At 40.8% G+C, this 12,618-nt stretch overlaps 1 protein-coding gene across 1 annotated transcript in view; it reads right to left on the bottom strand.

Moving 5' to 3' along the window:
* hdac4 (histone deacetylase 4) overlaps positions 1-12,618 on the bottom strand; it is a 124,636-nt gene that overhangs the window by 100,951 nt on the left and 11,067 nt on the right. Inside the window, exon 2 of the mRNA XM_030757903.1 lies at positions 3,282-3,492. Coding sequence (XP_030613763.1) covers positions 3,282-3,303 — 22 coding nt within the window. The 5' untranslated portion in view covers positions 3,304-3,492. The remainder of the gene's footprint in view (positions 1-3,281; positions 3,493-12,618) is intronic.

Here is a 12,618-nt window from a genome sequence, read left to right as displayed (position 1 = left end):
TACATTTTCTGATTAAAACCTGGAGCCAGAGAAAAAAATGAGACAGATCGAGAAACTAGAGTGACAGAAGAGAAGGAAGGGCAAGTAAAAGAATTAAAAATTACTCCCATTTCAAATGCAGGAGCATAAACTGCAGAGCAGCTGCCTTTGATTACCTTTAAATCTTATACTTAGGCTTAAATTTTGTTAGAGGAAAGAGCTGACCCCCAAAGGCCTAAACATGTATTCCAAATCCTGACAGAAAACAGTCCCTCCAGAAAAGGTTAAGGTATGAATCCCTGCATTTTTTGTCCAAAACTGCAACATTACAATCGGCAAAGCACCACCAAGAAAATGCCTAGAACCAGATATGGACATCAAATTTACTAGGGAAAAAAACAACAAAAGACCCGTGATCATGAAGAATGCACTCCCTTGATCACAATGCACAGTAAAGAAAAACAACAGTCTTATCTGGCATTAACTCCAGCATCATTTGTAAGGCACACTGTGCTGTTGTTCCTCTCAGTCATGTCTCTCTTTCCTCTCTGATACTGAATAATCTCTGGGATAAAATCTACACATGGCTGTGGTCATCCCAAAAATATGAATAATTCACATCCATCTGCCACAGATCAACAGTCTAAATAATAATTTTTAAAAAGTGAGTGTGATTCTTTTATTGTGCATGTGTGCATGTGTGTGCGTGTGTGTGTGTGTGTATGCATGTTAAAAGAAATGTGGTTCAACTTTTGATTCACTTTATTACATGGAAACAATGCCACAAGAAAATGCAAGGGGTCTATTGTAGAGCTAATAGAGACAGACAACCCCCGTCGGGTTCACACTCACACCTACGAATTAATTAGCAATTTAAAATTGCCAGTTAACTTAACCCACGCATATCTTTGGACTGTGGGAGAAAGCCGGAGTACCCGGAAAGAACCCGTGTAAGCACCGGGAGAACATGCAAACTTCACACAGAAAGGCCCCGTCCGGCCAGTGGATTCAAATCTAGGACCTTCTGGCTGTGAGGCATCAGTAGTAACCACTGCACCACTGCAGGAAATGGTGAAAATTTAAGTCAATGTCTGTATCAAGTTAGAACTGGAATTTGAGATATAAAATGGTATTATGTACAGGTGACTACTATATATGGTTAGGAAATTTAAAATTATCATGTGCTTGCAGTTTCTATCAATAAGGCAAACCAAATTATTGGATTTGGTGTGGTTTTCAGTTTTGTTTCTTACAGTTCTGTTGCATCTTACTTCATTTCTGAATGATTATTTTAGACATTAAAAAAAATAATAATAAAATCTTCAAAAAAAATAAATAAATAAAAGCCCTCATCTTTAACGGTATAAATGGTATGTTAAACAATGCTGTGATTATTTAATCCACCACTTGTTTAAGGCTCTTAAAGTTTCAGTGATGATTAGTACTGAAGCCCCAGACCCGTACCCATCAGTTACTTTAAAGCAAGCAGTTGTCATGTTGAAAGTGGGACAGCAACATGTCAATAGTCAAACCTAGTAAGAGTGTCATCGCACCTACCATGGAAAAGAGACTAAGGTGCTTTTTCAGACATGAAGCAGACACACTAAGATGCTGTCAGGATTTCATGGTTTCAAGGCTTAAGATAAAATCCAATAGGGAGAATAATTTTCTTCATCTCGTTTGTTACAGATTCTCTACTGCAAACGTAAAGCACAACTGCTAAACAGCAACATCTATATGATCACAGAAGACAAGGTTAGGGCCAGTCCAAGGAGTAAAAACATGACTGAAACTACACAACACACCTAACCCAAGTGCCTACAAAATCCAGTATTTTTTCTGGTTAGACTGCAGAGGTCTCAAAGCTTTTTTAACCAGCTATACAAGGCCTCGAGCAGCAGACGGCCCCTCTCTCTGTTTGTGTTCCAGGCCGGCAAGTTGCTATGCATGACGATTTATTGACGCAAGATCCCCCTCAGCCAGGACCTGCCACCGATTACTGCTGCTGGAGAGAAGAGAGGAGGGCTGGGAGAGGGGGGGTAGACAGAAGGGGAAGGTCTTGCTGGGATAAGAGAGAGTTTTTCTGTGTGTGTGTTCTAGCTCTGCCTCCAAGGCCATAAACCCGGTTCCAAAATGCCAAGTAGCATGTCAACATGCCAGCCTTCGCCACCCAAGTTTAAGTCGGACAAAAGGCTCTTTAGTCCTCTAAAATGGTGGTATAAAAAAAAAAAAAAAAAAAAAAAATAGGAAATGATGCTCTGTCATATGTGGAAAAGGGTTTACCAGAACTGCACAAACTGAAGAGCGACAAGGAGAAAATTTACTGTTAACGTGAAGTGAAACTGAGAAATGAGAGCTTAATTTCTGAGCTCCCCAAAGTGAAGGAACATCTGGCAGATGGATATTTTGGCCTAATAAAAACAGAATCCTCCCTCACCTATTTTTGCTATTACTTCATAACATCTGACATTTGCTTTTCAAAAGCTATATCCATCAACAGATAGTTAGTTGTGATTCAAAAAGTCTACCTCCCTGAGTGAATAAAGTTAAAATGAGACGAAAAACGTGACGGATACGTCAACAACTGTAGTTTTATGTAGGACTTTTTTTCCCTTTAACTTAAAACTGGATTATTGTGAATAAAACAACAAGTCAGATATTATTAAATGAAATAACCAAAACTGACAAGTCACATTTATAGAATATATCCAGAGACTTGAAAGAACAACTTGATGAGCTAAGCATGAACAGAGAACAGAAATGAGCAGAATAAAAAGGAAATGAAAGCGGAAAACATGGCCCAGTCCAACGTTCCACTTGCATAACACAATGCATTTAAGAGAGACAGAGACAGGAAAAAAAGAGGAAGACGATCAAGAAAGAAATCACCAAATATCTTTGACCTGTGCCAGTTTTCAGCGTAATGTGACGACCTGAAACATCCGCTCTGACGCAAACCCTTTTGAAAGGCTTTTTGGCACGGACTCCACTGTGTCTCCAAACACAGTTCAAAAGAATAGAAGGTGATGCCAGCTACATTGTGTCACACAAGATCGTTAGTACTGCAACAATTAATAAATGCCTGTGAAATCAATTTGCTGAACATGACCAAGATAAGCAAAGCTTGATGGGAAGAGAGGATACAATGGACCTTTTGTCCATTTTGGTTTGCAGTTGAGTAAAATAGGAAATCCAGATCTGTGTCGAGGAGTAAAAAATATAGACTTTTCCCATGACAAAGCAGCTACAAGTCTATAGAAAATAAACTGTTGTGTTTAAATTTTACATGTTTTATTTCTTACCTTGGCAACTGTGAGAGCTCATTGGTATGGCTGCTGTTAGTGTAGATTTGACAGGGAAGGACAGGAGAGCAGTGAGGGTGTCAGTGCATCTCTGTGGTGGCTGTAGTGACCATCGTTTGCTACCCGTGCCGGCCAAGGAGGAACATGGAGTGACTCATCACACCATGCCACAGGTGAAGACCTTGGTGGACTGCTTCACCAAGCAGTCAGACTGTGAGGAGATAAAAAATGAGGAGCCATTATGTGCTGGTGTCCTTTAAGGTTTTTGCCATTTCTTTATCCCTCCCTGCACAGACTAAAAAGGAAGAGAGCTCTGCATGCCAACCAGCCTTCAAAGAACTGATGAGCCCAATGCTTCATGGTAAGTTTCTGTCTTTCTACAACCCTAATTTAACTTAAACCCCTTGCAAGCACGTTCCCACATTTACTCAGAGGACATTCTGGCACAGAATGAGTTATTTTAGGAGGTCAGCAGTAAGCAGGTTTGTGGACACTCATTTAGGGAAAAGTGATCACTCACAGCCAACAACAACAACAGCAACTCTTAAAATTAAAAATGCAACTACATTTCAATTTGTGTTTTTGATGTTACAAAGTAGAAATTACAAAAAAATAAAAGCAATTGTTTCATGTTGGACAACAACTTGATAACTGTTCTAAATTATTAAGAGCAATATAATCATCATTGTTACTAACAGTCACATACAGGTGCTGGTCATAGAAATAGAATATCATGAAAAAGTTGATGTATTTCAGTAATTCCACTCAAATAGTGAAACTTGTATATATATTCATTCAGACTGATATATTTCAAATGTTTAATTCTTTTAATTTTGATGATTATAACTGACAACTAATGAAAACCCCAAATTCAGTATCTCAGAAAATTAGAATATTGTGAAAAGGTTCAATGTTGAAGACACCTGGTGCCACACTCTAATCAGCTAATTAACTCAAAACACCTGCAAAGCCCTTTAAACGGTCTCTCAGTCTAGTTCTGTAGGTGACACAATCATGGGGAAGAATGCTGACTTGACAGTTGTCCAAAAGATGACCTTTGACACCTTGCACAAGGAGGGCAAGACACAAAAGGTCATTGCTAAAGAGGCTGTCTGTTCACAGAGCTCTGTGTCCAAGCACATTAATAGAGAGGTGAAGGGAAGGAAAAGATGTGGTAGAAAAAAAGTGTACAAGCAAAAGGGATAACTGCACCCTGGAGAGGATTGTGAAACAAAACACATTCAAAAATGTGGGGGAGATTCACAGTGGACTGCAGCTGGAGTCAGTGCTTCAAGAACCACCACGCACAGACGTATGCAAGACATGGGTTTCAGCTGTCGCAGTCCTCGTGTCGAGCCACTCTTGAACAGGAGACGGCGTCAGAAGCGTCTTGCCTGGGCTAAAGACAAAAAGGACTGGACTGCTGCTGAGTGCTCCAAAGTTATGTTCTCTGATCAAAGTCAATTTTGCATTTCCTTTGGAAACCAGTACCTGCTTTAAGGACCATGGTATCCCTGCTCTTAACTGGCCAGCAAACTCACCTGACCTTAACCCCATAAAGAATCTATGGGGTATTGTGAAGAGGAAGATGCGATACGCCAGACCCAACAATTCAGAAGAGCTGAAGGCCACTATCAGAGCAACCTGGGCTCTCATAACACCTGAGCAGTGCCACAGACAGATCGACTCCATGCCACGCCACATTAGTGCAGTAATCCAGGCAAAAGAAGCCCCAGCTAAGTATTGAGTGCTGTACATGCTCATACTTTTCATCTTCATACTTTTCAGTTGGCCAACATTTCTAAAAATCCTTTTTTTGTATTGGTCTTAAGTAATATTATAATTTTCTGAGATACTGAATTTGGGGTTTTCATTAGTTGTCAGTTATAATCAACAAAATTAAAAGAAATAAACATTTGAAATATATCAGTCTGTGTGTAATGAATGAATATAATATACAAGTTTTACTTTTTGAATGGAATTACTGAAATAAATCAACTTTTTCATGATATTCTAATTTTATGACCAGCACCTGTATAGAGTCGGGAGAATGTGGGAAGAATTAAGTTAGGACACTGTCCTGGGTTGGCCTCTCTAATATGCAGCACACAGCAAGAGAGGGTCTGAAAAGGACACATATTCAATACTGGAAACAAGAGTTCATGTTAGGTGATGGTGCTGACTGGGGAGAGCATTCAGGAGGCAACACACAGCGCTTGCAGAAAATTTCCCAGACAAATACCCTCTTCGTTCTCACATGGCTGCAAACGGACATCACACGGCTGTTGAACTAGAGAGCTGCCAGGGTAAATACTGTATAATCTTCAACCCAACTGACATGGAGATTTGCATTCTCACATCCAACTCTGCTGGGCAATCCTAAGAAGAGTTCAGGGCAGCACTGCATGTGCCAAAGCAGCTTGAATTTTGCGGAGCTCTTTGGCTACGCAAAGAAAGGTGTTGTGGAAATTAGGGGTGTAATGGTACAAAATAGTAATAGTAATAGTGTGATCCGTTCATGGTTCAGAGAATCGAACCATGGCTTCGATACCGTGGTTTTCAGTTAACCCCTGATGAACTGTTACACTTCTAGTGGGAATTCAGTCTCCAGAGGCTTTGAAGACGCACTTGCAAAAAGGCTACAAAAAGCCAACAGCTTGTAGGCCTACAGTGTTTCAGTGCTGATGGTTGAAATGGTACCCTGAACAGTCAAGGGAGCAACAGCGGAGTTAACTATGAAGAGGAAGAAGTACAACAAAGGCTATCCGCAAGTGCAGACAAAGGCTGGAGTAGAGGGTTTTCGTCATTCTTAGCTCGGCACTACAAAGACATTCTTTGTATATTTTGACGTCTCCCTTCTCCACAACAGGGGCTAAGCCAAAGGACCAACAATAGCACAAACAGCAACAAGAGTAGCCCACATGACAGGTTGTTCCACATATTTTCCACACTGCCCTCAAGTGACAGTAAACAGCTACAACGTGTGGATGTGGGTCCGCAAAGCTTTGTGTAGAACCTAAAAATTTCCAGCGCACTGCCATATTTAAATTAGGAGAATGACAAAGGAGTAAAAACATATCGGCAAGTTGTGTAACATTTTTTTAATCAAATCAATATGTTTCAATTAAACCACCTGGCTTTGCTTAAAATCACAGCATGTTTACATAGTAATGTGAGTCGCTGTCAGAACTGACATCACTACACTGCCTGAGCCACACCCAGTAAGGGAAAGCTTTTGAATTTGGCTTAACAGGTGTGCATCAGTTATTAAGTCTGTGTAGATTCTCAGTCATCCAGGTCATAGTAGTCTCTGGAGCTTGAAAAAGGCGACTGGACTTCTTTTTGTTTCTTGAAGACGTTTCACCTCTCATCCGAAAGGCTTCTTCAGTTCTCAACCAAATGGTGGAGAGACCCAGGTATTTAAACCCCTATGGGCGTAGTCCCCTGGAGGTGCGGAAAGTGTTCCCTCTAAGGCAGAAGGGAAGCATAAGGAACACACACACATTAAGAAAGCCCTCAAAACATGCGGTTACCCCAACTGGGCCTTCATCAAATCAGCTAAGATGCACAGGAATGAAGGCCAAACACAAACTACAGAGAATGGGAAGGACAAGAGGAACAACATTGTCATCCCATATGTGTCAGGCTTGTCAGAGAAACTCAGAAGAATTTTCTCCAAGCATGACATCTCAGTATACTTCAAACCAAGTCACACCCTAAGACAAAAACTGGTTCATCCCAAGGACAAACCCGCCAAACACAAGATCAGCGATGTAGTGTATGCTGTTCAGTGCAGTGAAGAGTGCTCGGACCTCTACATTGGTGAAACCAAACAGCCTCTTCACAAACGAATGGCACAACATAGAAGAGCCCCCTCGACAGGACAAGATTCAGCAGTACATCTGCATCTGAAGGAAAAAGGGCACTCTTTTGAGGATGCCAATGTTCACATTTTGGACAGGGAAAACAGATGGTTTGAAAGAGGAGTGAAAGAAGCCATCTATGTCCACTGTGAACAACCATCATTGAACAGAGGAGGTGGATTACGTCACCAACTTTCCCCCGCTTACAGTGCTGTCCTGAGCTCCCTTCCCAGACGTCTCAACCCCCATTCACACCTTTGTTCCAGTGACCTCAATAGGCCACAGGAAACAATGGAGCGGAGTCCTAAATTGGTTTCAACTGAAACCACTGATTAAATATGACCCACGCCCCCTTCACACCTGGGCACATGTGTTCACGCACATGATCAATAGAGGGTCATAACCACCTCCAGGGGACTACGCCCATAGGGGTTTAAATACCTGGGTCTCTCCACCATTTGGTTGAGAACTGAAGAAGCCTTTCGGATGAGAGGTGAAACGTCTTCAAGAAACAAAAAGAAGTCCAGTCGCCTTTTTCAAGCTCCAGAGACCATCAGTTATTAAGTATTACAACAACAATACACCACATTTGGCGCATTTTATTAAACAGAACTTACAGAACAGCACAAGCAAGCTTTTTAAGGTTTGATTACTTTTATGGCAATTACTTTGTTACTATGATTACTTCTACAGTTTGCATGGTCAGCCTGGGAAGTCACTGCCTAAATAAAAGACAGTAGAACCCCAAATTAAATGCAAACAGAGGCTTCATGAAGGATTAGAGTTACCTCTGAGTCAACAGCAGAAGAAAGAGGGGAAGAAAACTTTTCATACTGCCTTGTGTGTGTGCCTTATGCAATCAAAACTGCAAGAAGTATGTAAACAAACACACATAGAGAGGCCCCTGGCTATTCAACCCTAACCAGCAGAAAGCAAAACTCACCTCTGTCACATCTAACAGGTGTCAGAATAGCTGAAAACAAACAAGTGGTAATGAGAGCTGCAATCAGTCAATATAAGCCCCACAGCGGCTGCAACAAAGTGCGTCTGTGCTCGCTTCTCTTTCTCAAACAGATACACTCTCTCTCTTTGTGCTGTCTCCGCTCGTTTAAAGCTGTTAAACTGAATTACTGTCAAAAACAGTACCTACGCTCAGTTCTATTTCATAGAAAAATACAACTTCATGGAAACATATTACTGCCAATATTCTCCAGGCTCTTACTTCACCCACCAGGAATGACCATAAAAGGTTAACAGTCACTTAAGTTTAGAATAAAGTCCGAGACCCCGGCTTATTAATTGGTGTCAAATGTGAGGAAAAAAATATATTGAAGGAATAATCAAATACATGAATTAAATCTACTGAAAATGCGCTCCACTTTTGACTCCCTATGGGAAAGTATTCATTCAATTTTATTTTATTTTATTTATATTGAGGGTAGCACGGTGGCATGGTGGTTAGCACTACTGCCTCACATCTAAAATGACATCTAGGCCTGGGTTCAATTCCACCTTGGCCCAGGCCTCTCTGTATGAAGTTTGTATGGAGCATGTTCTCCCCGTGTCTGCGTGGGTTTCCTCCACAGTCCAAAGACATGCAGTTGGGTTTAGGTTAATCGGTCACTCTAAATTGCCCGCTAGTGTGAATGGTTGTCTGTCTCTCTGTGTTGGCCCTAGTGACCTGTCCAGGGTGTACCCTGCCTCTCACCTTATGCTAGCTGGGATAGCAACCCTGAAAAAGATAAGCAGAAGAAAATGGATGGATGGTGCATAAACACAGAGACAGAAAAGAGGTGAGTAAAGAAGAAACACTCAGTGCATCATGGGAAGCCCAGCCCTCCCACCCAACCTGATCCAGCCCTAACTGTATCATAGCTTTATCACAAAGGAAAGTTTTAAGCCTAATCTTAAAAGTAGAGAGGGTGTCTGTCTCCCGAATCCAAACTGGGAGCTGGTTCCACAGAAGAGGGGCCTGAAAGCTGAAGGCTCTGCCTCCCATTCTACTCTTAAGTATCCTAGGAACCACAAGTAAGCCAGCAGTCTGAGAGTGATGTGCTTTATTGGGGTGATACGGTACATTGAGGTCTTTAAGAAAAGGTAGGGCCTGATTATTCAAGACCTTGTATGCAAGAAATATGCACCCTCTTTCTAGTCTCTGTCAATACTCTTGCTGCAGCATTTTGGATCACTGAAGGCTTTTCAGGGAGTTTTTAGGACAACCTGATAGTAATAGTCCAGCCTAGAAGTAATAAATGCCTGACTAAATTGGGGTGGCTGTGGCTCAGGAGGTAAAGCAGGTCACCTACTAATTGGAAGGTTGGTGGTTCGATTCCTAGCTGCACCAGGCTGCATGCCAAAGTATCCTTGGGCAAGATACTGAACCCCAAGTTACTCTCCAACGCAAGTGTTTGAGTATGAATGTGTGTGAATGTTAGACAGAAAGCACTTAGATACACATGGAAGTGCTTGTATGAATGGGTGAATGCAAATGTGTTGTGTAAGTGCTTTCAGTGCTCAGAGTAGAAAAGTACTATATAGTCCATAGTCTAATTTTAGAGATATTGTGCAACTGCAGGAAAACAGTACTACATATTTGTTTAATATGTATATTGAAGGAGATATGCTGGACAAAAATGACTCCAAAATTCCTGTGTTACTGGAGGCCAAGGTAATGCCATGCAGAGTAAGTATCAGGTTAGACATGTTTCTAAAATTGTAGGGTCGAGTGCAATAACTTCAGTTTTATCTGAATTTAGAAGCCCTTTATGTCTTGAAGATATTCCTGCAGTTTCACCAATTTGTGCATGTAATCTGGCTTCATGGATAGATAAAGCTGGGTATCATCTGCATAGCAATGAAAAAACATGCTATACTTTCTAACAATACTGCCTAAAGGAAGCATGTATAATGTAAACAGACCTGGTACTAGGACAGAACCCTGTGGAACTCCATAATTTACCATAGTGTGTGAAAACAACTCCCCATTTACATGAACAAATTGGTATCTATTCGATTCAAACCATTGCAGCGCAGTACCTTTAATACTTATGACATGCTCTAATCTCTGTAATAAAATATTAAGGTCAACAGTATTGAAATATGCACTGAGTTCTAGCAGGACAAGCACAGAGATGAGTCCACAGTCAGAGGCCATAAGATCATTCATAACCTTCAATAATGTGATTTCTGTACTGTGATGAATTATGAAACCTGACTGAAACTCTTCAAATAAACCATTCCTCTGCAGATGATCAGTCAGCCGTTTTACAAAAAGACCCTACAATAATACAGAGAAAACCCAACAGTATTGAAAGTAGCTGTACATAAGCTGTCAGATGGCTATGAATATGTTTTATTTGTGAAGAAATTCATGAAGTCATTACTAGTTAAGGATAAAGGAATCTCTGCTCAACAGAGCTCAGATTCTTTTTCAGTGCTGAAAACGGGGAAAGAAAAAAAAAAAACTGGGGTTGTTCTTACTTTCTTCAATCAGTGATGAACAGTAAGATGTCCTAGCTTTACAGAGGGCTTTTCTTTAATAGAGCAACAAACCCTTTTTCCAGGCTAAATGAAGATCTTTTAAATTAGTGAGACGCCATTTCCTCTCCAGCTTATGGGTTATCTGCTTTAAGCTGCGCATTTGTGAGTTATACCAGGGAGAAAGTTTAACTGTCATTTCTGATTTTGAGAAAAAGTCGAATGTGTTGCTATGAAAAAAGACAAAAAAAAAAAAATTAAGTGTTTCTTGCTCACTCTTAAATTTGAGTGCAGCTCTTCACAGCATCTTTCAAGCCATGGGGCAAAACAACAGTAGTGGAGGTTTAGATGTCAGTCTGAATGTCTGACAAGGGTGTATGTTTAGTTACATGTACACTGATGACAGTTAGACGACCGTGAGGGACACTTAAAATGGGTGTTGATGGATTTGCTGAGGCATGAGGTGTCAGAAAAAGTCGTCAGTGCGTCAAGTGGAGGGCAGCAGCACTATTCTCAGATCAAGCCGCCTATTTTTGTCAGAGGAGCTGTCACACAAGAACCCAGGCTGTGCTTTTACAGTTTGTGATACTATGACAGCAATGACTTTGAGCATTTTCTCCTCTTGCTCTCTCACTCTTTGCCAGACACATATACTGTGGAGCTCAAAGAGATGCCTTTACTGACTCCAACCAATTTTGCAGTTTGTAAAATTGGTCTGTTATCATTTGTAATACTCTTAATGCTACTTCCACATGACTTCACTTTTTTCTCCTGCAATCTTAATTACTCTTCAGGGATCCCATTAAAAATGTATCCTTATACAACACTGCAGATATTTTTTTCCTACTCTGTGGCACCATAAAATACATCACCTGCATCTCTTCAAGCACCTCATTTTCACTGACTGGCTCGTCTGGATAAGATTTATTATTCTCGTGCAGTGAAGTTTGAATCTGGAAACGTTTGATGGTGCTTGACAGGAAAACAGCTCTCAGGACCCCTTAATGGACTTCATTTCCCAAGCACTCTGAGCACTGCCGGGAGTAATCACGATGGCATAAAAATAACATGTGGTTGGATAGCGAGCAGTAAACAACAATTAAGAGACCCCTTGCATAGCTCATGAAATGAATCATTGAAAATGCATTTGCTCCATGAAGACTGCCTCAGCCTCTCAGCCCTAATTGACTATGAATTATTCAGCTGGCGATGGGATTAGTGCCTTGTATGCCATGGATCGACATGTTTCTGAGGTGTAGAGTCTTTACAGTGTGATAGCAGCTTAAAATTTATTCTTGAAATAGACATGGAAAGTCCAATGGGAAGCGTTTTACCTTATCACTACCACCAAGACAAGAGTAGAATATTGCAATATGTCTGACAGGAGCTGGTTCAGCTACGGACTTCACCATGTAAAACTAGGGATGCGTAGCATATTGATTTTTTTTTTAAATATTCCGATATAACTTGAAAAAAGATATGGAATGAGACAATTTTGTTTATATAAGAATGTACTTAGATGCTGAGTTATATAAAGTGTCTTAAGTGAAGCCAGCAGCGTTCACAGCTCTCAGTGCATTCTGACTTTCTACAAGTTCTGCAAATTGCTCTTAAATTTCTCCTGCATCAAGAAGGAAGACACAGCACCAATCCAGCAATGAATGATAACTAAAATTTAACAGATACATTAACTTAAGGTTCAAATTGAATTTGTGACTACAGCTGACAAGGTTTGCAACAACAAATTGATTTTTACCTCACAGTTTTAGATCGTATTCAAACTAACCCACTAACATACCAAAGACATGTAAGAAGACAATTGAGGCGGCTATAGGCAAGTAAATCACATGTTCTGTGAGGTAAATCTACTGTTTTTGCCAGTGGAGTCTGGTGAAACAGCTCTGCTTCCTTGTTGGAAAGAGCTGCTGACCTCATCCATGGCTCTATTTATTGGCCGGTGCTCCTGCCTGCTTGAGGGAATAGCCAACTGCCTTCAG

Source organism: Archocentrus centrarchus, chromosome 21 (genome assembly GCF_007364275.1).
Source record: "Archocentrus centrarchus isolate MPI-CPG fArcCen1 chromosome 21, fArcCen1, whole genome shotgun sequence".
Lineage (NCBI taxonomy): Eukaryota > Metazoa > Chordata > Actinopteri > Cichliformes > Cichlidae > Archocentrus > Archocentrus centrarchus.
This window is presented reverse-complemented; position numbering and strand designations above follow the sequence as displayed.